Source organism: Centrocercus urophasianus, unplaced genomic scaffold (genome assembly GCF_019232065.1).
Source record: "Centrocercus urophasianus isolate 14NV4802_14NV808 unplaced genomic scaffold, USGS_Curo_1.0 seq_14, whole genome shotgun sequence".
Classification (NCBI taxonomy): Eukaryota; Metazoa; Chordata; class Aves; order Galliformes; family Phasianidae; genus Centrocercus; species Centrocercus urophasianus.
Window position 1 is genome coordinate 27917990 of NW_024884586.1, and position 25491 is coordinate 27943480.

Sequence of the window (25491 nt, forward strand, 5' to 3'; positions counted from 1 at the left end):
AGTAAAATGGCACCTTTGTCAGTGTTGTCTAAGTTTTGTAATTACAGTTTTTTTGACTCTTCAGATGACAGTAGCTATTTTAACAAGAATAAGACCAAAGGGTGTTCTTGAAATTAAAATTCAATTTTGCTGCCATGTTGAAGAGTAGTAAGCATTTCCAGATAATCTATTATAGGCCGTAAGTCAAATAGCTGCCTCTGAAGTCTTGTATAGTATGTTATACAAATAAAACAAACAAACAAACAAAAACCAACCAAACAAAAAAAGGCAACAAAAAGTTGGAACCTCAGGCACTGATGTTTTGGGACTCAGAGAACTTGTCTGTCGTTAGCATTTATCTCTGATTGATCCTTTGCCTGCAGATAAGAGCAGAATTTCCTCCCTTTTGCTTTCACTTTGCCCACCTCACCCAGGAAAAAACGGGGAAAGAGAAAGAATAGCAAGGGGTAATAGAATGGTAGATGATCATTTAATATTTCTTTTGTGATTGCTGTTGTATAGTCAACAAAAGCATAATTTTATGAGTGAGTCGTTCTAAATTTGTGTTATTTAAAAATGGCTTCTTAGAGATATTATCTATATACTGTGCTGTTCAGACAGACGTTTCACCAGTGAGAAAAGACTTCTTAAAAAAAATCTGTAGAATTTAGAAATAGTATTTGAGCATGATTAGCTTTGTAAGAATACTGTCAATCAACAACAACAACAGAGTAAATCCAGGCCTAATGAAAATTTCTTTGAAGTAATGTTGTCTGATACCTTGATTTTGTGGTAGACTTTTAAAAGAAAATCTATTATTTCTCTGGAAGTATTCTTTTTACTAGCTTGTAGGAGGAGAAAGAACTGCAGTAGGATGGAAATGTGATTAGTTATCTTTTCTACGCATAATCATCAGACTCAAGCACTCAGTCAATTTAACACTTGTTTTTTTCTCCAGTGATCTTTCTTTGTAGGATAAGATGTTTAGTTAAGCTGCTGTTGGGTTCAAAATAAGTGGGGCTTCTCAAAAGTGTGATGTTTCTGTTAATCATTTTGTGAAAATGGATCAAAACCTCTATTTTTGATCTTTAACAGTTTTTCTTCTACAGGTTTTCTGTAATTAGATTTGGTTGTTTTTTCAAATTTCATACTTGGCTGTTGGAATTTCATTTTTAGTGTATGTTATTTTTGTGTTAGGTTAATATCCAGTAGGTACCTGATGAGGTTCAGACCATGTGTTGTAGTTCTTGCACAACCTTCTCTGTGGATAGAATCTATTTTTGCCTTCAAGGGGTATTAAGGGGAAATTGAAATTTCACTTGTGTTGCTCAAGTCCCCTGCTGATGTGGTCCCAGAGTTGATGATGCGTGTCTGTCTGGTATATAGAAGGTTCCACAAATACAGTTTTGGAGATGATCAGTCTACAGAAGGCAGGTTAAGACCTATTGCCTTCAGTCTAGAGTTGGGAATGAAACCATTTCCAATTGGTAAAGTTACTGTATTGGCTGCCTGGCCCTGGGGAGTCCTGCAGTGATTCAGCTGTCTCTCAGCCAGTACTATTAGTACTAACCAGCCCTTCAGATGCACCTGTACTGATGATGATCATCTTTCTTTTTAATCAAGAGCTGTGTTCTAGCTCCACTTGAAAGAAACTAGTCAGTATGTGTCTTTTACAGAGGGCATAACTGCTTAGCTTTTCCATTTAAGATACTTCATTGTGTTCAGTTCCTTCTCTTTGTATTATCAAATTTAATTTGCATTGTGACTGAATTGTATTTTTTTTTCTAATGAAGATAGAGTTAACCTCAAATTGAATGGCCAGCTTCAATTTATAATGTACCCTCCCTCTGCCTCATGAAATGATACAAGATGGCACTTTCTACACACTTTTCTAAACTGTCCCTGAGGCAAAAAATACTATGTAGAACATAGCTTTCTCTGTTTTACTTTGGATGCTCAGATAAGATCAGCAAATATTCTTGAAGATCCCAGCGTAGACATTAAAGAATTGAGAGCATGCAGAAAATGTGTTAAAATTTTTCTGTCTTATTGTGCTGTTCTAAAATGTTCTCACAGTGTTTAAAAAAGAAAAGAAAAGAAAAAAGTGTGCATCAATAGAAGAGGAACAGTTTGGAAAAAACTGAAGTAAATCCCAGAGCTGAAAATTAAAAATAAAATAAAATAAATTCTGGGACTTGAATTTTTTTTGAAACTTGCCTTTATAGCATTTAAAGTAGAAACTGAGGGAGTGAAGTAGTTAATGCTAGAGCATTAACTGTAACCTTTTTATCTGAAGGTAAAAGGTTACCTGTAACCTTTTACAGACTATGTAAGCACTTTTATATTGTTGGTGACATAACATTACTTACAAGCTGCTAGTGTTTGTGTTCTATTACCTCTGTCAGGTTCTTATTAAATCACTATGTAACTTGCTTTTGAGGGCAGCTATTTAAATAGACTTTCTGACATCAGCAGTTATTTTCAGTTGAGGGCTTCCGAAAGAAGGTTTTGAGGATACAATACTTCTGGTTCATTTTGTTGCTTTCCCCGGATTTGAGTGAATAGAAAGTCATTTTGTTTCATCACTTAAAATAAAATTTTAAAGTATATTAGTTTTCTGCAGACTAGATTTATGTACACAGCAAACAAGCATAGTTAATATCAAAACTAAGTTGTTTAGGTTTTTAAGAAAGTTATTGTGACTGTTTTTCTGTAGACCTGATAAGATGTAGGAGAAAAAATAACTTTGTTATTATTGTTTTAGATTCTGTCCAATGTAGACAGTTGTTTTTTAGTATATTGTATTTTTTCTTAGTATAGGTGGTAAAGTTGAGATAATTCTTAAATCTCAATTCTTTTAATAGAGTGAATGCATTTCCCTGTAACAATTGTCATGTAGAGAGTAAGGAGGATATTCTGTAATATTTGTACAGTAGATATAGTACTGTATATACATACATACACACTCTTCTGCATAGCTGCCCAGATTCAGAAGTAGTCAGTTTTATTTGAAAGAGAAGAACACAGGTTTGTGAAGGTGATGTCAACAAAAATAGTGTTTATTGGCTCATTGTTGGTGGTATAATTGAGTTTTATATTGCAAAAGCACATAAAATGATGTTGAATGCTGGCTCTGTTCTAAGATTCAAATGTAAAACTTTGTGTTTATTGTGATTATGGCAGGCTCATAGCTTGGGTCTTCTGCTATAATGGTGTACTTACGTTTTTATGCTGTTTTACATGCCTCCAGTTTATTTACAAGGACTGTTTATGTGTTATCCATACACTTCAATTGATTATTTGTAACTTTCCTGGACTTACAATCATTTGTACTAAAATTTCATGCTAACATACCAAGTACATCAGTGGGTTTTTTTTTTAATATTTAGGTATTGCTTTAAGGTGTTGTGAATTTTTTTTTTTGTATGTATTGTTAAATGATAAGTGAAAAGTTTGATAAAAGTTACATTCCAGTCTGTTTACTAGTAAGGAGAAATGAAATCAATATTATGAAAACTAACACAATTTGCAATTTAATACATGTACTGCTTGACTTTATGCAGCTCTAATAATAGTAACAGCAATGTACTGTGTGTTTTTTCTTTGGGTTTTCAATTATAAAAAAATCATTGTAGAATATTGGTATGTGCTTAATTGACAAGGTTATTAATTTTAAATTCAATACTTAATAAAAAACCAATAATGTTGCTATGGTGTTAACTATACATGAAGCCATAAAGGAAAGAGGTTAGTGCATATTGTAATAATTTATTAAGTTACTCAGTATATGTGAGACATTGATTGGAACAAAGTAGTGCGAGTCGATTTGATTGAGCCACATCTCTTGCTGTCTTGAATGATCTCTTCGGTGAACTACAGTTGAAGTCAGAAATTGTGTATTTGGAAAATAATTACAGCTTTTTATATTTATACTTTTTTGTTTAAATCTTGGAGTCTTGGAGGTAGAATGAGTAAAGGAATATTCTCTTCCATGAATTATACCCAGATTTTTTGCACTTAATTTGCCACTAGGCCAGAATTTTATACTGAAAGCAGACAATGCAATATTTGTCTTCTGAGAATGAGGACAGTGAATAAATAGGCAAAGAGCTGTATGAAAGAATGAGTCAGTGGAGCCACATGAGATAAAAAGCTGGCATATCATTGGAATCTAGTGGCTACAAAATCCATAAATTCAAGATGATTTATCTCTTTTATTCAAATGGCTTGGAGAGCTAGAGGCTTTTAGAGGTGTATTCTATTGAAAGGAGAAACAAAATGGGATAAGGGCCATTCCCTTTACCCTGGTGTGTGGACTCAATATTCAAGTGTTGTTTAATGAAAAGTAACATAATAGCCTATAAGTTCTGAAGATCCTCTGGTGCTGCATGCTTCTGCTAATTCTGTTGTGGGTGCTTTTTAGATCTTTCCCTGAATCAATGCAGTTCACTGACTTGGCAAAAGTGGACTGGGTGCTGCTGTTTAGTAGTACATCTGGTAAATAAAGGTTCAAATATGTACCAGTACAGGTGCAAGGCAGGGAGCAGGACTCTGCACATATGAGTAGAGCAAGGGAAGAATGGGAAGAATTACTGATGAAGCAGGGAACTAGGCAAGTTTTTCAGTCATAATGACCAGCTAAGTTGGCCAGCTACCCACAAACCTATGTATCTAAAAAGAACATTTATAGGCCATGATTCTGGACAGTAACAGAATTAAATAGCCCTGCAGTGCAACTTGAACCCTCTTCAAGTTTAGGAATCACTCTCGAATGGGAGTTAATACGTTCAAGGCCAGGGCTTCTATTCTGGGACATGTAGACAAGAGGAAAGAATGAGACAACAGGAACCTTGTGGAATTCAGCGAGGACACATGCAGAGACTAAATTCTTGCAGTGGTAATGCTGAGGGCTTGGCTTTCTGGTTAGCAGTGCTGTTGAAGGGCCCTGGTCATATGTCAGTAGTGCATCCTGCTAACAGTGATGGCTGAGGATGTATTGGACTGTCCCAAGAGAAGGATAGGCAGTAAATCAATAGAAGTGATTATTCCTCTTTACTTAGCCCATGATAGGCCTTATCGGAAATACTGCCAAAATAAAATGAGACAAACTTGAGTGAGTGTAGCAGAAAGAAAGTCAAGGGCTAGAGCTTATAGCCTGTAAGGAGAGGCAATGGGAACTGGGTTGATTCATCTTAGAGAAAATGGCTAAGGAGTTATTTAAAAGTATTTTTCTCATGCCTATAAGAATCCTGAGATGATACAACAAAGCTTAAGTACTGCAGTACATGGCAGGAGAACTAGAAACAATGATAATTAAAATTGGAGGTTTAAAGTTGGTAAGAAAACGTTTTTCCTCTGAGGATCATTTGAACATTGGAACCACTGTTCCAAGATGTTGATCACTCTCTGCCCTTGGAGGTATTAAAAATCAGACTAGACAAAGACCTGCCAACTTAATCTGAATTTAGCATCACCCTGTGTTTGAGTAGGAGGTTGGTGTAGATGAGCTCCTGAGCTCCCTTAAAACCAGAGTGATTCCGTGATCACTTCAAAATGGACATAGGAAGTTTCAGTGCTTATGATGTTATACACCAGTTTAAGCTTTGCAACTTTGGAATTAATTAGCAGCAGGGAAACTGTCCAACTTGAGAGGAAAACAGTCATTAGTTGTTTCTTCTGATGGAAGACCGACTACCAGACAGATGGAAGAGGAGCACATGTCAATTTATTAATGTTTGAGAATAATTGAGAACTGTAAACAAATACGAAATGTTCATAAACACATGTTGTACACTTGAATTGTATTGATAGTTAAGGTATATCTTCAAAGTAAGCATCATGAGAATTGTGTAAAGAATTTCTAAACAATGCAGATAAGACCAAGACATTGATGTCTTTTGCGGAGTGCCTACAGTTATGCAGCAGCTCTTACTCCCCTACCTTCCTCTATGCTCACAGTGATCAAACCCATATTTAATGAAGTAAAGAATGTTCCTACCCTTTATTTGACATGTATAGAAAAAGTCAATTACTGTCTCTCGTCATTTTAATTGAAGCATTTTCTTCTTTTTTTTGAAATGTCGGACTATGAAATGGGAGATTGAGTAACTTTTTATGAAGTAATGTAGTACTTGTTTAATGATTGGTCTATGAAAATTGCAGAACTATTCAGCATTGGGTGGGAGCTTTCTATTTTTGAGACTTCCTCAAAGTACTGAATATTTCTTTATACTGCTTACTTTCTATTGAATATTTCAGTGTCTCGTACATTATTACAAAAAACACTTAAACATTTATTTTTGGTTCTGTTTTTGAATTTGTGAATTGAATATCGGGAGTCTTTTAATAACAGTGCTAACGTGTACAGATTAGGAATACTTTAAATGAATTTTAAATGTATTTTAAACAGTTTATTGCTAGATTTTTCTTACTAGGAAATAATTTGTAGTCATTGCTTTGTAGGTGTTGGCATACATACAGATTCTGGGTCAGTCAGGTGGAGATTCCTTTAGTCCTGTGTAGTCTGTATGGCATAGGGGGTTGAGCATAGTTACGCTAGGTCAATTGTGGAATAAAATTACGGCATGATTCAGATCACAGAATTTACAAAGGTGACTGTAAGAGTGATTATCTTGGCTGCTATAGTTGCAAATGATTCCTAAAAAATTCAGTTGGTCACTGTAGGGGAAAGAATTAAACTGCGGAGAAGACGACTTGCTGTGATTAAATGGCATGTGTTCAGAGGTGTACACAGTACAGTGATACTGAAAACCTGGCTACAGTTGCCAAGTTGGCAGATACTGTGTGACTCTTAGGCAAGCTAAATATTGGTATAGCTGTTGTCACTCAAGCAAAGTCTTTAAAATCGTCATAGAAGCTGTCTAAAAACATCAACTCTCAGTACTTGGTATCAAACAAGGAGGAAGAATTAAAAGAATTAAAAAGAGAGAGAGTGAATGGGGAATAAAAACATACTATTGTGTAATTCCATGTGTTGCATTGGTTGCAATTGCGATCAATCAGTCTTAAAGTAAAATAGAATTTGGAAAAGAGACACCACAGAGCAATGATGTTAACTTTTGCATGAAGAAGAGCTAAGCTAATTAGCTTAGAAAATTTCTGAGAAAGGGAAATAAACAAAGAACATGAGTGGTGCTGACAAAGAGTAGAGAACTCCCTGATTTTTAACACAGTAAAAAAGAAAAAAAGATTTTCTGAAAAACTTCAGATCCTGAGCAGTAAAACCAGTGTGTTTTCACAATGTGTATTACTGAATTACAAAACTGCCACAGGTTGTGTCCATATGTAAATGACTAAGAGATTTAGATGAATTAATGGAGGATAAATCCTCAAATGGTGATTACAATTCCTTATGCAAAAATATGTGCAGGCCACCATAGATGGGAGGATATATCACAGAAAAACAGCTGTTTTCTTCTCCCTTTGCTCCTACCTCTCTTCAGCCATATACTACTTAATGGCATGGGAAGTAGATGTTGCCCTAGGAGACCTTGTTCTGAAGTTAATATGTTATTTAGAGGAAGTGAGAGTTTTGGTGGTTAAAATCTAAAACTGATGAACTACAGTGTTGTACTTGAAGACCTACATGCATCAGACATTACAAGCATGTATATCATAGAATCATAGAATGGCCTGGATTGAAAAGGTCCTCAAAGATCATCTAGTTTCAATCCTCCTGCTATGTGCAGGGTCACCAATCACTAGACTGGGTTGCCCAGAGCCACATCCAGCCTTGCCTTGAATGTCTTCATGGATGGGGCATCCACAACCTCCTTGGGCAACCTGTTCCAGTGTGTCACCAGCCTCTGAGTGAAAAACTTCCTCCGAACATCTAACCTAAGTCTGTCCTATCTTAGTTTAAAGCCATTCTCCTTTGTCTTGTTACTATCCACCCTTGTAAACAGTCATTCCCTCGCCTGTTTATACACTCCCTTTAAGTACTGAAAGGCCACGATGAGGTCTCCTTGGAGCCTTCTCTTCTCCAAGCTAAACAATTCCAATTCCTTCAAACTTTCTTCATAGTCTTCAGAGTGCTCCAGAGCATCTTAGCGGCCCTTTTCTGGACCCGCTCTAAGAGCTCCACATCCTTCCTGTACTGGGGGCCCTAGGCCTGGACGCAGTACTGCAGATGGGGCCTCACGAGAGCCAAGTAGAGGGAGACAATCACATCTCTGTCCCTGCTGATCACCCATTTTTTAATGCAGCCCAGGTTATAGTTCCGGGCTGCAAGCGCACACTCCTGGCTCATGTCCAGCTTCTTGTCCACCAGGACCTCCAGGTTCTTCTCTGCAGGGCTGCCCTCAAGGAGATCTTCCCCCAGCTTGTATAAATACCTGGGATTGCCCAGGATCAAAAGCAAGACCTTGCACTTGGCCTTGTTGGACCTCATTAAGTTCTCATGGGCTCAGTTCTCTAGCAAGAGGAAGTATTTATGTGAGGAATTTCAACAACTAATTTAGTTAGCTTACTCCAGAATTGCAACAGTAAGCTAATATTCTTGGAAGATGCTTAATTTCAGTAGATATCTCTTGAAATGTTTCTGAAGTTCTGTACATTATCTTTTTCGGCATCTCAGAGCTGTACTGGTCTGAACAAAGAGGTGTCTGCTGTGTGGCAAAATGGAAAGAATAACTGCTAAATACTACGACAGAGCATCTCTGTCTCCGCAGCAGCCCAGTTCAAGTATTGAAGATTTAAACACTGCTGCTAAACTGAATTGGACTTCTCAGAAAATGCTATTGCAGCAGATTCAATTCCCTTTCTACAGAAAGAAATTGAATAGTAGTTGGATAAGACACAAAATAGCCTGAGGCTGGAAGAGCTGCAACTGAGAATGCTCCCATATTAAACAGTCCTAGCTTGTTATCTACCAGTGATTTTTTTTGTTATCTTTACTTACAAATTTCATAAGAGGAATACAAGGTATTTCCATAGGATAACATTCAGAACATTATTTTGAAGACAAATTTTAAATCCCTCCAGCTGTGAAAATTATTGAATCCCACCTTCTGCCCTTTGCTACCAATTTATATCTCCTTTTTGCTTTTTGATGACATCACAGAACAATGCTATTGTTTTTTGAGCATTTTCTGCTTTTTTCTGTTTTTTCTGTTTAGGTAAATGTTTAGAAGAGAAAACTGTTGGCTATGAAGTTGGAAAGCTAAATTAAAGGTTTAGTGAAGAAAAAAATAGTCAAAACTTACTAAGGTAGCTTTGATGGAGCTAGTAAGGAGATATGGGAGTTGTGAAGGAAATTAAGAGGGAAAAATGGAATTAGGAGAGTAATAATCAGTGGTTTGAAGCAGTTAAGTGCATTCTGTATTTTGACTGTGTTAGCAGGATTCCTAGTGTTTCTCAGTAATGTGAACATTCAGAGTTTATGTGACAGAAATGTTGCTGTATTGACCTGATATTGTAAAATGCATTCATGTACTCGTCTGCAACGGTAGAGAGTCAGGAAATTTCATAGAGCTTTAGAACTTGATTCTTTTTTGTTAAACCATGTACTGCTATGGAGATGTACCATATGGAGATTTTTGCATCCGTAAAGGTAGAGAACTACGGCACTATGTACTGGTTGTCTTCCTTAGTGGTTTCCAAATTAACAAAGAAAAAGATGATGGGTAACCACCATTAGCAGGTCAGATCCTTCCGTTTAGTGAGTAGCTGTGGATAAAACAGATTGCATTATGATAGAATGCATTATCAATGGAGTGGAGCGAGCAAGTATGAGTGTGTATGTGTGTTTGTGTGTTCATAATAGAAATGTGAATTCTTATTGTAATGTTATTTACCTGGAATGCCTGCTGCAATTACGATGACTCCGTAACATGTAGTAAGACAAGGTAATAATGAGAATCCTGGAGATCCTCTATTTCCTAACAATCTTTCCCCTCCTGACTAACATTAATGGAGTACTGAACACAAAAATGCAACTGGTATTTCAGTTTGAAAGTTCTGTATCGCTGTTATTGTTAATGTTACTTTTTAGGCATTGCATGTGGTTACTCATTAAGTACTTATGGCTGACTCTGTGTTGCTCTGTAGTACATAAGCTATTTTTGAATGTATTTTTTTCCTCCTTCTAAGGATTATGTACTGAAGGCCTGTACCGTGTTAGTGGGAATAAAACAGATCAAGACAACATTCAGAAACAGTTTGATCAAGGTAATGACAGATTTCATTATTTAAAGCCAAAAGAACTTGATCTCTCCATTGATTTATAAGATAGTACAGTCAGTGTAAATGAGTTTTACATTTAAACTGATCTCCATAGCACTGAGTGCTTTACTCGTTGGTAGGTTGTACTGATGTAGTCTCGGCTATATGTAACTAACAAAGCTGTGTGTAAACCAAAGGTGGGATAGAACCTTGTAGCTGGTTAAAAATAATTTTGAGTGCTTCCTGTGAAATTTTTAGGTGGTTTTCTAGTTGAATAAGTGTGTTTAAATGCAGTACTAAGTGCTCCTTATATTAGCATAGTAGCGCATGAAGTCCTCAACACTGAGCATACACTTCTCCTCCCCAAAATGCAGAACTTCTTGACAATTATTTTATTAAAACTCTCTTGATTAATGTGAATTAACAATTAAATCTTAGTAATGAATCTGTAGTACCACCTTTATCATGTGCTGGAATGTATCTAAATATGATTAGCAGATAAGTGTTCATTTGGATTGTTGAGAGGGCCAGCATTATTTTTCTTCCTGCTTTCTCATTAAATTTATTACATCAACTGATCTTTATAAATGAAAAAAAAAACAAAAAACAAACCCAACCATGTTAAAAGTCCTCGTTGGTATTAGTAATGAAAGTGAGTCTGTGAAATAGTAAAATTCCTCCTACATGATAAAGTGAATAAAAGTACATTTTTTAATGCCTTATCTGAATTTCATCTGAATATAATGCTAGATTTTCTTCTGTCATTGTATAAGATGATGTTTCGAGTGGGTGAACTTTGGAAGAATTTTAAAATCATCTAGTATGACTTTTATCTGTGTTAAATAAATTAAAATCTCTAAATATAATATATAAAGCTTCTGTTGTTTGGGATTCTAGCAGTAGGTTGTATGGCCATGTACAATCACTGGCATGTGGTCTTGTCCTTACTTAAGAGGCCTCATGGCCACGTAAGACAGCTTCACACAAATTCTGCATATTGATGTACCCTGTGCCAGTTTTCAACAAAATTTGGGATGTGGATTTCAAAACTCATTTGTGGGCAGAATTAATTATCAGAACCTGGTTGGTGTCAAATAGAAAAGCATTTAAGTCTGCATGGAGAGTCAGACAGTTTTATTTTTTGATCTACTGCTTTCTTAATATTGTCAGATTTTATTTCATGTATGTCAAAGCGATGGCAGTTTACGCACTGGTTCACTCTGTTTTTTGCTAGGCAGGGTTTTCACTTTCAGTGTTTTAAATAAATAAATTATTTCATTAAAATATTTTGAAGAATCATAACTGTAAACTGCTTTTAATTTTGTCCTACAGATCATAGTATCAGTCTAGAGTCTATGGAAGTGACAGTAAATGCTGTGGCTGGGGCTCTTAAAGCATTTTTTGCAGATCTGCCAGATCCATTAATTCCTTACTCTTTGCATCAAGATTTGTTAGAAGCATCAAGTAAGTAAAAAGAATATTGTCTTGATTGTATTTTTTCACAGTGTTTATCGTTATAGGAGTTTTTAATTCGCTGTAAGTTAAAAAGGCTTGCTGCGCTTATTTTTTTAATTGCTGAGGTGTGCCATTTTTTAAAATGTTCTTTAAAATTAACAATTATATGATGACAACAGAATTATATGATTACATTAGTTATTGTAAATAAATTGTAGTCTATTACTTCTCTATGTAGGAAATTTAATTGGAGGAATCTCTTTTTTTTCCTGTTATTAGCACTGCAATATTAGCACTTGGAAATGTATCATAGTTGTTTACAGGGGTAGAAGAAAGCATACCTTGATTTCATAAAGTCTTACATTCAGAATAGGCTTTAGAAGTTGCATCTCTCTGGAGTGTTATGGTGAATCTGACATTTTTTTTCAAATTATTTTTGAACTGTGTGCAGGATGAAAAGGTTAATTGTGTTTACAAATGTTTCAAACTTGGAAATGTGACTACATTGTTCCCCTTTTAAAGAATATCTTTCTTGGGATTAATTTGGGCAATTGGACTGGCAGCAAACTGTTTTAGGAAAGTACTACACATTTTTTGCTATGTTTTTTTTTTTAATTGAAAATTTGTCAATATTGCTGAAAGCCTAAGGCTTCAACCTAGGCTTGGTTAGTGTATATTACACTAGAAATTTTGTATTTTTGGATGACATCTATAGACATGTTTTTTGATATTTTCACTTTAATTTTCAGGCAAATCCCTTGTATAGTGTGTTTTTTTCTTACCAATTTATGATTTTCCAAGCTGAGTGGGACAAGTGGGACAGGCTTTTGATTAGGTATTACTAATAAACTATGTATTGCTGTAGCATACTAGGCTTAATAAGAATTCAAGTCTTTCTATTGAAACAAACCTTTCTACACAGTAGAATATGGCAAAAATGTGAATACGTGTAACAACAGCTTAAGAAAAATGATGTTGAGAGTGGAAACTAGAGTTCTTTAATGCTTGAATAATTGTTTGTATAGTATGGATTTCATCTAATTCTCACACCAGTGTTAGCAATTTTATTGCAAGAGGGTCATTGTCCCCAACTTTTCCACTGTAAAACTGTATTCTGGAATTCCGTTTATATTGACAGATCCTGAGGCAACTGAGCCCAACTGCAAGTTTATTTCAAATTTTAAGCCAGTGTCAGCTGCTTGCTGTATGTAATTTGATGTCACAAGTAGCACTAATTTGTTATACATTTCTATAATCTGTTATTTTTTTTTCTTAGTCCTTTTCCTATTGCTTACTTCCTCTTAAAATATAAATAATATCCATTGAACCTGTGAAAATTTGTGTTAAAGTAGCTGCACCAGGCTTACAATAATTTTTTATTATTTGACTAGTAAGCTTAAGATTTTATAAGCTCATGAAAATGTCTTTCATCCCCCAAAACTTTGAAACTATAATATGTATAAATCTTGTGTTAAGAACATTTTGCAAGCAATGAAAAATCTTACAGATTTCCCTGTCTCGTTGTTAGCCGTATACAAGCCAACAAGTTGATCAAGATGGTCTGTTAAGAAGATGTTAAATAGAAATAAATAATTCTATCTTAAAACAGGAAAACATTTTTTGTATTTAGATAGTTTCCACTTTATTATGAAAAGGTAATTCTTTGTAATAATACATGTAAATAGGAATTTTATGGAGTATTTTCTCGCCTTCTGTTTCTGTGTAGATATCTGTGCTTCTTATGGTTGGAAAAAGACTTAGCAACACTTTATTCAGTATTTCTTTCTAAATGTATGAGAAAATGTCGCTTATTTCTATAGAGATCCTGGACAAGACAGAACGGCTACATGAGTTAAAAGAAATTGTGAAGAAGTTCCACCCAGTGAACTATGATGTCTTCAAATATGTGATAACACATCTGAACAGGTTCAGTACTTTTCTACTAAAATTCTGTTTAATTTTTAACATAAAAAAACCCAACCTATTAGAATTGAAAATGTCATGCTGCATTTCTCCTCTGTTAGTATAAATGTTGAAAATGGAAATTAAAAATTATGAATTAGATGTTGATATATTACGATACCTGATTTAAGTGATGCATAGATATCTACCATCATAGCTACTGTAGAGATGTAAAAATGATTGTTGTACAGAACAAGATAACTTCACAGAGCCAGTATGTACAAGAGTTGCAGACCTCTTTTCTAAGGAAGCAGCTGTTAATGTTGTAGTCTAATTCAGATTTAAGGGAACATGGAGGTTATTTGGCCTATTCCCTGCCTATTAAAGGAAGATCAGCTTCATTCCTCTAAAATGTAGCACACAGAACCTCTGCTGAATAATTAAAATGTAGAATAAAACTGTGTGTAGCAGTGAATTTGCTTCCTAAATCTTGCCTCTTGCATAGAAATGTAATTTTTTGTGTTCTTAAGTTTAATTTATTGACCTTTTATTTGTCCAAGTGTACAATATTTGCTCATAAAAAGTTTAGCTTGCTCATGTTTCTTACTCAGCAAAACTCTAGTGGATTCCCTGAAATCCACTCAGTAAGATGGCTAATAACATAATTAAAAGACATAATAAACGTTTAGTCACAGCTAAAATAACAGTTTTCCTAGAAAAATGTTTGTTTCACAGTACTGGACTATAAAAAATAAGCTCATTATTTTTTTAAAAAAATATTTTTATTAATTCTTCTTTTTTTTAAAGACAGAACAGCAGAATTGTTGAGATTGTAAGGGGCTTCTCAAGATTTAGTGCACCCCTCTTGCTTTGGTAGGATCTGCAATAACAGATTGCCTGGGATGATGTGCAGTTGGATTTTGAGTATCTCTAACAATGGAGACTCCACAACCTCTCTAGGCAACTTCCTAGTGTGCAATCACCCTGACAGTAAATACATTTTTAAAAAGTGGAGCTTATTTTGTTTGTTTTAAAATGTGTTTTTTATGTTCAGACAGAATCTCATGTGTTTCAGTTTCTATCTTGTTGTATACTGTCAAGTGACATACTGTCACTTCCTCTACAGTGGTGTTTTTCAGCCAGCTGAATAATTTTCTATATATACTGTAGGCTTTTCATGATCTTCAAATTGCTCTGCAGGTGTTTTTAACAGTCTAATTTGGGGCTTCTAGTATAGGGAGTTGAAATGAGACTTTTTAAACTCCCTGTTTAGTCAGCAAAATCAGACTTCTCTTTTATGCATTCTCCATTGCTGTGTGGAAGGAGTCTTCTTATTCTGGGTCATAACAACCCCATGCAGCAATATCAATGGGGAAGAGAAGCTGAAAATTTGCCTGGCAGAAAAGGACCTAGAGGTGTGAGTTTAACAATCAGCTGAAAATGAGCCATCAGTGAGCCCAGGTGGTCAGAGCGACCAATGGCCATGAAAATTGTTTGGTCAGCAGGACCAGAGAAGTGATCGTCCTTCTGTGTTTGGCACTGGTCAGACTGTACCTCAGGTATTGTGTTTGGTTTGGGGCCCCTTGCTGTGAGAATGACATCAAGGTGCTGGAGCATGTTCAGAAGAAAACACTGAAGCTGGTGAATGGACTGAGATTGCACCAAGGAAGTTGTTGGTTTCTGTTCTCAGGTGATAAGAGGTAGAATGCAGGGCAAAGGCCTCGAGTTAGGCCAGAGGAGGTTTAGATTGGATGTCAGTAAGAATGTTTTCACAGAAAAGGTGGTTAGGAATTGGAATGGTCTGGTCAGGGAAGTGATGAAGTCTGCATCCCTAGAGGTGTTGTAAGAGATCTGTGATGAGGTACTTAAGGACATGGTTTAGCAGTAGACTAGTAGTGTTAGGTGGATTGGTGTATTTGATGATCTTGAAGGTCTTTTCCAACATAAATGATTCTATTTTCATTAAATATATGGGAAGCTTTGAAACTTAAGCACTTACTTTTACACTCCTCTCAATCACAAATATAGTTTGCATTTTCCTTTGCAGGGAAATGCATCAGTTTTCTTTTTTTTTTTAGTGCAGTTTGCCAAGTAAAATTCAATTTTCTAGCCCTAGAATAGAATCATGTGAGTGGATAGAACTATTTCTTGCATTTCTATATTGCAGGCTAACAATGTACTGAGGTAAAATGAAACATCACAAACTTCATGTAAATCACTTTTAATGTTTTGGCAGTTCTTAATGGACTAGATTCCTTGAATTCAGTAGAAGAGTATCAATCTCAGAATTGTCAGAAGTCTTCAGCTGGCCATCCATTTGCATAACGCAGAGGAGAGTAACAAAAATCTAACTGCAGTGTCAAGTACCTGGATTGCTGCAAGTAAAAGAGCTAAATACAATTTTTAATGATCCTAAGTAGATTCCTAATGCATGTATGTATACAGACAAATGAAATACATAATTCACAAAGCTTACTGGAGAACAGAAATAGTGCTTGTTGGCCGTTGCTCTGAAGTCCATTCTCATCCTTTTACAGGTACACAGAAGAATTTATATAGGAAGAAAAAGTTGAATAAAAGTGCTGAGTCAAATGAAAGCTTTTAGTTTTTTTTATTCTCCTTGAATGAAATTAAAATGTTACTCTTTTAGGAAAGTATGAATATCACCTTCATTCAGGAGTAGTGTCCAAATACCCCATGGACAAAATTTATTCAGGTTGAGAGAGGCAGTATTTATGTACCCTTACTAATACACATACTAAAATGCAAGTCAATCTTTTATAGTTAACACTGTACATCATAAATGAGTGAGAATATTTTCTTCTGGCAATAATTGTAGGACTTATTATGGTTTTCACAAGTTTTGAATCTATGAAGTGTAATCAGAAACTCTTGCAGTCTGCTCGTGCTGATCATCAGAACAGTAGTTGATGAGTTGCACAAGTTTTTTTTGCATTCTATTTCTGCACAACTGTATCTCAGTTACCTTTGTTCTTCCTACTATATCATAGGAATTGCATATTCTTGAGTATTTTAAGTGTTAGATTTATCAGCACAGAGTTTTTGATGGATCTCTCACTAATTACTGCTAGATAAAATTGTAGTGTTACTTTAGAATGAAGAATATTTTTTGAAAACAGAATATCTTGATTCTGGTTTATTATGAATAAGATTGCATTTTTCTGAGGAAACATTTGGTTGTAGATGATATATTGAGTAAAAGGTTTTTTCTTTCTTGCCAATACTGTTGTAATAATGAATTTGCAGTGAAACTGAAAAACCTGTTTCAGTCCCTGCTTAAATCAGAAAACTTGAAAAAAAAAGAACCCAATTGGGAATCTTTTTTTTTTTTTTTAATACATTGAAAACTAAAACAAAAATTTACTTGTCTTTAATTACATTGTGATACTATATAGGGAGAATAAGGAAGCACAGGTACAAGTAGAATGTTGATGGAAAACTAATTTGTGGAAAAATGCATGTAGAAAAGTTTAGCATTTTTAAGTTCAGCATTTTTAATAACAGTCATAGGAGTTCACACACAATGACTCTTAAGAAAAAAGAACGAAGAAAACATAGTTCTGTTTTGAAGTTATGCTAAATATGTTGGCAGTGTTCATAGATTCAGTTATAGGAAATGATCACCTGGATCATTGTCATGATCCTATGGATTGATTTCATGTTTAACAGAGAATGTACAGAATTTTGAAGAGAATATCTTCTGCAGCATATCATTCAAGTTTAATGACTTTATTGAAGCAGCAAAGTTTTCATTTGGAGTGGTATGTCTTTCTTGCAGATAGTTTTTACCTGAAGCTTTTGCAAAGTTTCCATAGCTCCTGTTATACTACTGTCTTCTGCCTGAGCAAAGTTCATGTTGAAAGCAGTCAAGCCATCATGCTTACAAATATGTTTCTGTGCTCCTTGCACAGAATATGATACTTAAATATTCTTTGGGTTAGAGAGAATGGATGGATTTGTGTTCTAGTAGGCAGGTAGTCTTATTAATCATTAGTATCACATTATTTTTATAACTTCATTGTGTTTAATAACACTGGCAATACTAAAAACATATGTTTTGAGTTGTCTACTTTCTTTCCAATAGCCCACAAATGAAACAAGCATTCTCTTCTTAAGATGTTTGAAGTATTTTGCACGTTTGTTTTGGTGCAAGAAATGATAAAAATGAAACTTACCGGATGTTGTTTTATTCCTGTTGTTCATACAGTCCTGACCTATAGAAATGCATTTAGCAAATCCATTCCTTGCAGAAAGATAGAATTTCCAAAGCTAGGCTCATTTTTTTTCCTGAACGTCTTCCTATGAAAATAATGCTTACAAAGTTTGTAGAATCAGTTAGGTTAGAAAAAGCCTTCAAGATGTTCATTTGGGAGCTATAGCTCATGAGAGTAATCTCGTACCTGTGTTGTAACTCGAGAATTCCTTTGTTTCTATGGCTCAGTGTGGCTTTTAGCTTGATGCATCTTCTTTTGGGGATCTTATATTTTCTCTTCTGCAAATGGTGTCAGTTCTTTCCGAAGTTAGCTGTTCTCCATCCTATAACAGGGTAACATACTGTTACCAGGCTTTTGGATTTGGGTCTTTTATTTGGTTTTGTACTTATTTATGTGGTCACTTTGATTAGTTGATTGGCTTTTTTTTTTTTTCTTGTGTGTGTGTGATATAAAACAATTAGACTTGATTCCAGGGAATCTAGAGAATCAGGTTGCCCTCAAAATGTTATTTGCTGAATTCTTTTTCTTGACATATTTGTTAGTAATGCGCTCAGGAACTGATTTCTTTGGCACTGTTGAATAGAACCCTATTTAAAAGTTTTTTATTTTACACTCTTTTAGTTTATATAGACTGTCTTGACATCCAATAATATTTTTTGTTTGTTTTTTTTTGTTTTATAATTCCAGTGTTTATGATACTAGTCTAGTGGATAAACCCATGGATTAATTGGCATAGAGACACAGTAACAACCTGCCAGTTCTTTTATTGTCTGATTTCCACCCCCTCCCATTCAGTTGGTCCAGTTAAGTTCTGGAAATCTGGAACTGAGGTTGAATGCATTTAATGTATTAAAATGGTAAAATCAAGAAAACAAAGAAAAAAGCTCCACCTGTTTTGGTAGGATAGTGTTCTGCTGTTTCACTAAACAGATTGGCTCGCAGAAGAGTGTGACAAGTGCCAAACATAGCAAATAGAAGGAGAGAAGCATGAACTTCTCTGTATGTGATGGTGAGAGAGAATAGGAAAAGAATGTCTCCTTTTGATGGTGATGCACAGAATTGAGTTAATTTTGTTTTGTTTTTTTTTTTTTTTTTTTTCAGAATGGTTCCCCAGGTCTTGTATTGGCAAATCAGCATTCTAATAGGAAATGATTTTTTTTTTTAAAATTAAAATTATGTTGGTTAATCTTAAGTAGATGGACTACTGTCTTTTAATTGCTTTACATTTTCTAAGAGTTCAGTAGTTTGTATATTTAAGTGTTTTACTTTTAAAAACTCAAATCCAGCCTTGTTTAAAAACTTACGTGAATATGAAGAACAAAATTCATACGGGCTAATATTAATACTTAAAAGTCTCAATCATAACATGTAAAAAATATTTCCAGGTGACTTGTTTTGCTTTGCTGCTCACAGTTAATAAATATGGTATTCATAAAATTTTCCTGATCAGAGTTTTGTCACAGTTGCAGCAGTTGCTGCTAGCATGTTAGATAGATAACCTATCTCATACTAATTTAGCATCTTGTAAATACAGCAAGTGCCTACAACAAGAAAATGAACATAGAAATAAAAGCTAGCTCATTGATTAGGCATTGCTTTGGGAGATTACTGCAGTAATTGCTGGAGTTGCAGTGTTATCTGCTTAGATCATCCAAGGAAAATAGGGATCTTGGAGCAGTGTGACATGATAATTCATAGTTTTATATGTGTTAAATTCCAAATGAAGTAGGGTAGGAGAAAGAGAATTATAGAAGCAGAAGGAAAAAGTCTCTTTCCAAAATCGGAGTCTCTAATGGCGAAGAATTTCCAAGTTAGTACAGAGGTTGAAGCATAAAGCTGGATATACACCTGTTCCTTCTGCTTCTTTTGCACAACCTTAGGACGCTTCTGACTGCACATCTACCATGAGAAAAAATAACATGGTAACAAAATAGTATGAAATGATTGTATAACCAAGATGTTATAATTTTGTATAACCAAGATGTTATAATTGCAATATAATCAAGAGAGTAAGGCAAAGCAGACAACAATCACAAAAGAGAATAAGTGGAAGAGCTTACCCTTGGGTTGAGCTCACCAGAAGATACCAAAAGAGGGGATCTCCAGAAGAGATCCTTCCCCTCTGGTAGCCAGCTCTTAAATAGGTCCAGGAGGGGTGGAGCCAGGCTCCAGCCCTTCCTGCAGCACAGGTGAATTGCCTTCAGCTGTGCTCCTCTGGCTGACTCATGGCTCACCTCAGGTGATCAATCAGAGGTTCAAGCCGTGACTCAGCAGTTCCCATACAAATGATAAAATAAATTTTCTTCCTCAAGGTTGTGATTTATTAAAATACAGTATAAATTTTGCTGTATAGGTGGTATACAATAAACAATTTTATACAATTATTCTTATTTAGTAGTTGTTCTTATGTGCTGAACATTTGAATATCCACAGCCATTAAAGCACCCCATTTTTACAGCAGAGCCAAATGCTTTTGCTGGCTAATATGAAAAAGCCCACAGAGATGTACTTTAATCAACACTTGATATTTTTCGTTTGTTTTTAACATATGATCTAATCTGTTCCGTTTTTATTTGAGTACCATAAATGTTGTTCAGTGTCTGACTGTACTGCAGTAAGAAGCCAGTTCTGTCATTTGTCTAGACATTTTAATCGATTTTCTAACACATGAAATTCTGTGTCTGGTTGATGAATTTAAAGGCTGTTTATTATTATCACTTAAAAATGTTGGCATGTGTTTAAAGTCTTCTGGTTGATTGTGTACCATTTTTAATTCATTCTATGCCTGTCATTCTCATTTCAGGGTTAGTCAGCAGTATAAAACCAACTTTATGACTGCTGATAACTTATCAATTTGTTTCTGGCCTACTCTGATGAGACCTGATTTTGAAAACAGAGAGTTCCTTTCTACCACCAAAATCCACCAGTCGATTATAGAGACTTTCATTCAGCAGTGTCAGTTTTTCTTTTACAATGGAGAGATTGTAGAAGCACCGAACCCAGGGGCATGTCAGCCACCGCCTTCCAACACAGTGCAGATGGTGGAGCCAATGGTACCTCTGCAGTTACCACCACCACTGCAGCCTCAGCTGATACAGCCGCAATTACCAGCAGACCCTCTTGGTATTATATAAATAGAAGATGATTGCAGGCAGCCTGGCACTGGACAGTAAAGAAAAGCTATAGACATGCATGTTTCAGGATACAGTAATGTACTTCATATTTATGAAAAATAATTCTCATCCAGCTGGTTGGACATTTTTTTTGTTATATCCCGTACTGTGTTCCTCATTTGTACACGCTGCAGATAAAAACTATGTGGTAAGCATGACTGGAGAGGTTTAATTTTTAAAAGCAAAAATAGCTATAAAGTACAAAGCTGCTGCTGCATGATACTTTATTGCAATCACTATATCATTCCTGTGACAGTTTGTCACAATATATTGTGAATAAAATTTTTCTATAGAAATTTAATGATTAAAAAAATTACATTTATGAAACATTCAGTGCTTACAGCCTGCTTTATGGCTGTTTTTGTTATTTAACATGCTATTTTTGGCAATTTTATTCACATTCAAGCATTCTGTATAAACGACTAAAGCCCAGCTATAGTTTATTTTATAATCTCCGGCTACTTACGTGACTGTAGGCTTAGGATGGTTTATGGAAGAATGCAAAATGCACTGTTGAGAATTTTACAATGCCTCACCTTCCATCTTTATTTGTAAGTAAACCTGTGGACAGTTTGTTAAGGGTGGGTGAACTTGCTTATTATTTCTTACAGCACAATACCAAGGACATGCTTGTTGTAAAAGTGAGTTTCAAATATTGTACAAAAATTTTGATGTTGCCTACTTATTTCTTTATGTTCCATTCCTTAACTAAACATTTTGTAAAACTGTTAATTCTGTAAACAGCTGCATGTTTAAAAGATCATTGATGGTCTTGTAAACTTAATCTAATATATTTTAGATATTTTAATTTTTCCCACTTGGGAATACATTTAGTGTTTAGAAAATAGTTCATGACATTTTCATACAAGGTTATATAACTTTTCATACATAAACATGAACTTTGTTGTAGTAAAATTCTCTAAACCAAACAATGTTTTAATCTAGGACTTCAATTAATCTATTCTTTAAATCTATTTTTATGTGACCCTTCAAAGATATACAAAAATGCATTGCTAATAAATAGCAATAAATACTTTGGGTACTGACAATTAACTTCTTTGGAGTATGTATATATAAAATCACATAAACTTGTATTCATTTTTTTTTCCTGTGGTATGTTGTACTTAAAATTTGAATGACTGATTTTTTTTTGGTTTTGCACCATTTAAAAAAAAAATGTTCTCTTTTTTTTTTCCTCGTCTATTTTCCATTACATTGGTACCGATTTTGCTGTAAAAGAATGCTGCTTAATTTAAATTTCTGGTTAAATATTTTGTTAGTGGTAAAAATTTCAGAAGGTTACAAGTTGTAGCAAAGGGGAGACCATAAGTAATCACTATTTGTGAGACTTTTCATAGCAGCTTTTTTTCTTTCATGTTCAAAATACACCTTTTTAGATCTGCAAAGAAAAAACCAGTTTTGGCTCATTCAGCTGCTAGAATGTTTTGTGTAGTTTTAAAAAAGAAGCTTTATGATGGTCACTGCTGTAATCTTCACTTATGACAAGATTTAAGATCGTCTTGTATGTATTATAGTAAATAGCTGATTTTGAGTATTAAGGTTCTTAAGAGTTTGATTTGCTCCATTTGCATAAAATAAAAATTGCCTTTCCCACTTATGTCCTAGGTATTGTACTTCTAATTATGACTTGGATTATCATTCTAGATTACTATGATACCATAAACTCGGCTGCTGTTTCAAGTACATGTATATTATAAATTATCTTCATATTGTGTTATATTCTTGCAATTAATTATCTTTTTTAAGAAAAAAAAAAAAGTCAACCTTATTCCTATTGCAAAGCACACAGGAATTAATAGTACAATAAAGTCTGTCCTGTAAAGTGTAGTATTCTTAACTTGTTCTACATTACATCTGTTGCTTTTATTTATAGTTGTCAGTCTAACATTGGCATGTTTAGCAGAGAAAATGCAACTTCAAGTGTTTTATAAACTATTTCTAAGTTGCTAAAGAATTTATTTTTCTACTATGTATGGTATAGACAATGCATCACCTGTACAGGAAACAAGTCTATTTCTAATAGAAGTAAGCTTAAAAGTAAATGGCAGTCATATCCATATTTAAAAGTTCAATCTATAAAAATATCTCCAGGCTTTGTAATGTGAATTGCATTTTAAACTTTCTACGAATTCCAAGGTATTTGCCATACTGTTTATCTAATCTTTCAATACTAATTTTTAGAGTAGTCTACATTTCTTTCCATCGACTTTCACACCAAATTCTTGATCATTTTTATTGTATATGAAGTTACGTATAAATCACTTATTTCATAATTTCCTGAAAATTAACATGTACTTTTGGCCAGATATGAAAGTGCTCCTACATTTTCTTGATAAAACATTATTAAAAAAAAAAAAAGAGAAAAAAAGAGCACGGCATGTGACTCTGGATTATCACATGGCAGAGTTCCTGCATATTATTTGCATTATACAAGTATCATATGCAGGAATGTGGATGTGCGTGTATCTGGATAATATATACACTGATATTTTTGATGTGCTTGTGTGTTTATGTACACAAGGACATGTGCACAGACTTGCATGCACATACACTGTCTTAACAAAGTTTGGAGAAGATACTACAAAATAATACCATCGTGATTAAATATACTAAATAGAGCTTTCTCTGTTATTTTTGTTAGTGCTATAAAATGAGGAAGCATGTCATTATATACAAATTCCTCATACTTTGGCTCTGTGTAGTCCCTTCTAGTTTTAATGGAAATACAAACAATAATAATTATATTTTTTAATGTGAGCATTTTTACAGTAATATCTATCTTGGAAAAAAATACAAATGTATATTATTTTTTGTTGAGCATCTCAGTGACACTTTATGGAGTATTTTGTCTTTTTTATGTAACTTTGGCATAGGCATTTTGCAGTGTATTGTTTTTCAATATTTTAGCAGTTTTGAAGTACGACACGTGAGTTTAAAAAGTGCCATTCTAAGTAATGTTTAGCAGGTTATTTTAAAATTCCTTGCCCTCCAGAATATTGTGGAATTTTAACATAGTGTACATAGATTGCAGATGTCAATCTGAGTGAAAAGAAACTTCTTTTATTGTATGTTTTCTCCATTATTTGAGTACTGGTTGCTAGGAAATTATAGATACGCTTATTTTTAGTTGCTGGCAGTTAGCTTCTAATATTTATGGTAAATACAGACAAGTTATCAATTGGAGACCAAAAAGAAAAATTTGGCCTTACCTTCCATGCTTATCTCAGTTTTCCTCAGTAATGTGTTCATGTTTGTCAACTGAAAAAGAAAAAAAAAATTTTTTTAAGTACAAATTTTGTTCTTTGTTTATAATGTAATCTTTTGTTGCTACATCTACAGAATACTGCAGTGGATTTAATATCAGTGAAGCTTATTCTGTATAAAAGATGCAATGAATAAAATACTAAGATGCTTACTGTGTATAATGTTCAGTTTAGTTGCCTACTAAATTTTTAAAGGCAAATCACCCAATTATCTCCTTCACATACACAGAGATGAAATGTAGCATTAAATTGTGCAAAACTGAATGCATCAAATGTTTAAGGAATTCCTTGAGGGAGGGAGGTGGGATGGGGAAGGAGTTTGCCTTTATGAGTCTCTTCTTTTAAACTGCAGAATTTTGCAAGTTATTTACCCAGTGATTAATGTGCTGTGCCTCTTTCTGTAGGTAATGTACCCCTCTTTCATGCTGAATACATGCAGACCTCAAAAGAAACATGATGGAAGATGTTCTGTTTAGCTGCGTAATGCATGTTTTATTCTGTGGCTCGTGTGATCTTTCACATTTTTCTCTTGATTGATCTGCTCAGCAAGAAAGGCTGTGATTATGGAAATCAGTTTTTCAGATTTCTACCAAGCTAGATGAATGGTTGAAAAATGAAAACACTATTTTACAATTGCTCTTTTCCTTTTTTAAACCAGTAAACCAATAAAAAACTGCATTGTCAAGTCAACTTTAAATTCTCTGAATTTCATATTTGCCACAATTTTCCTAGCTGTATAGCATAAATCCACCTTTTAATTGAAAACTTGTTACTATTACTGTTTTTAGCCCTTAGTGTGTGCAACATATATGCTTGCTTACTCTGTTTCTTTAAAGCATCTTGACTAATGTGGCTAATTTGGAAGTAACTGCAAAAACTTCCTGATAGCTTTATAGCTTTCTATCTGAACACTGCTCAGGGCTGGGTTTTTTTATTTGTTATTTTTGTTTGTTTGTTTAATTTTAACACTTCGAGATACAGGTGTGTTTTAATCTGAAATTGGATGCATCTTCTCTGTACCTCAGTGTGAAAATCTCAGATTGCTGTATCGAAGATTATCATCTCTGTGGAATCTGAAGCGTAACGCTGTGTTCAGGCTCTGAGACAGACCACGGTTTTCTGAAGCGTGGCTGTCCTACAGAACCAATGTGTAAAGTTAGTATTTGTTTCATTTTTTTTCCTTCAACTATTTTACAGAATTTCTGTGGAATCAGAAGGAATTAATTTGATCTGTCATCATGACTAATGAAAAATAACCACTTTTTCTTTAATTGACTTATT

The 25491-nt window shown here is 34.4% G+C and overlaps 1 protein-coding gene and 1 long non-coding RNA gene across 2 annotated transcripts in view; one reads left to right on the forward strand and one right to left on the reverse strand.

The window, feature by feature from the left end:
• ARHGAP5 (Rho GTPase activating protein 5) overlaps positions 1–24367 on the forward strand; it is a 49600-nt gene extending 25233 nt beyond the window's left edge. The window contains exons 4-7 of the mRNA XM_042813451.1: positions 10090–10167; positions 11494–11625; positions 13437–13542; positions 20557–24367. Coding sequence (XP_042669385.1) covers positions 10090–10167; positions 11494–11625; positions 13437–13542; positions 20557–20887 — 647 coding nt within the window. The 3' untranslated portion in view covers positions 20888–24367. The remainder of the gene's footprint in view (positions 1–10089; positions 10168–11493; positions 11626–13436; positions 13543–20556) is intronic.
• On the reverse strand, positions 15724–19854 carry LOC122157609. Its single transcript, XR_006167970.1, has 2 exons — positions 19814–19854; positions 15724–18075 (listed from the first exon to the last, which is right to left on the reverse strand). It is a non-coding gene; the product is annotated as an uncharacterized LOC122157609 (long non-coding RNA).
• Positions 24368–25491: the final 1124 nt, after the last annotated feature.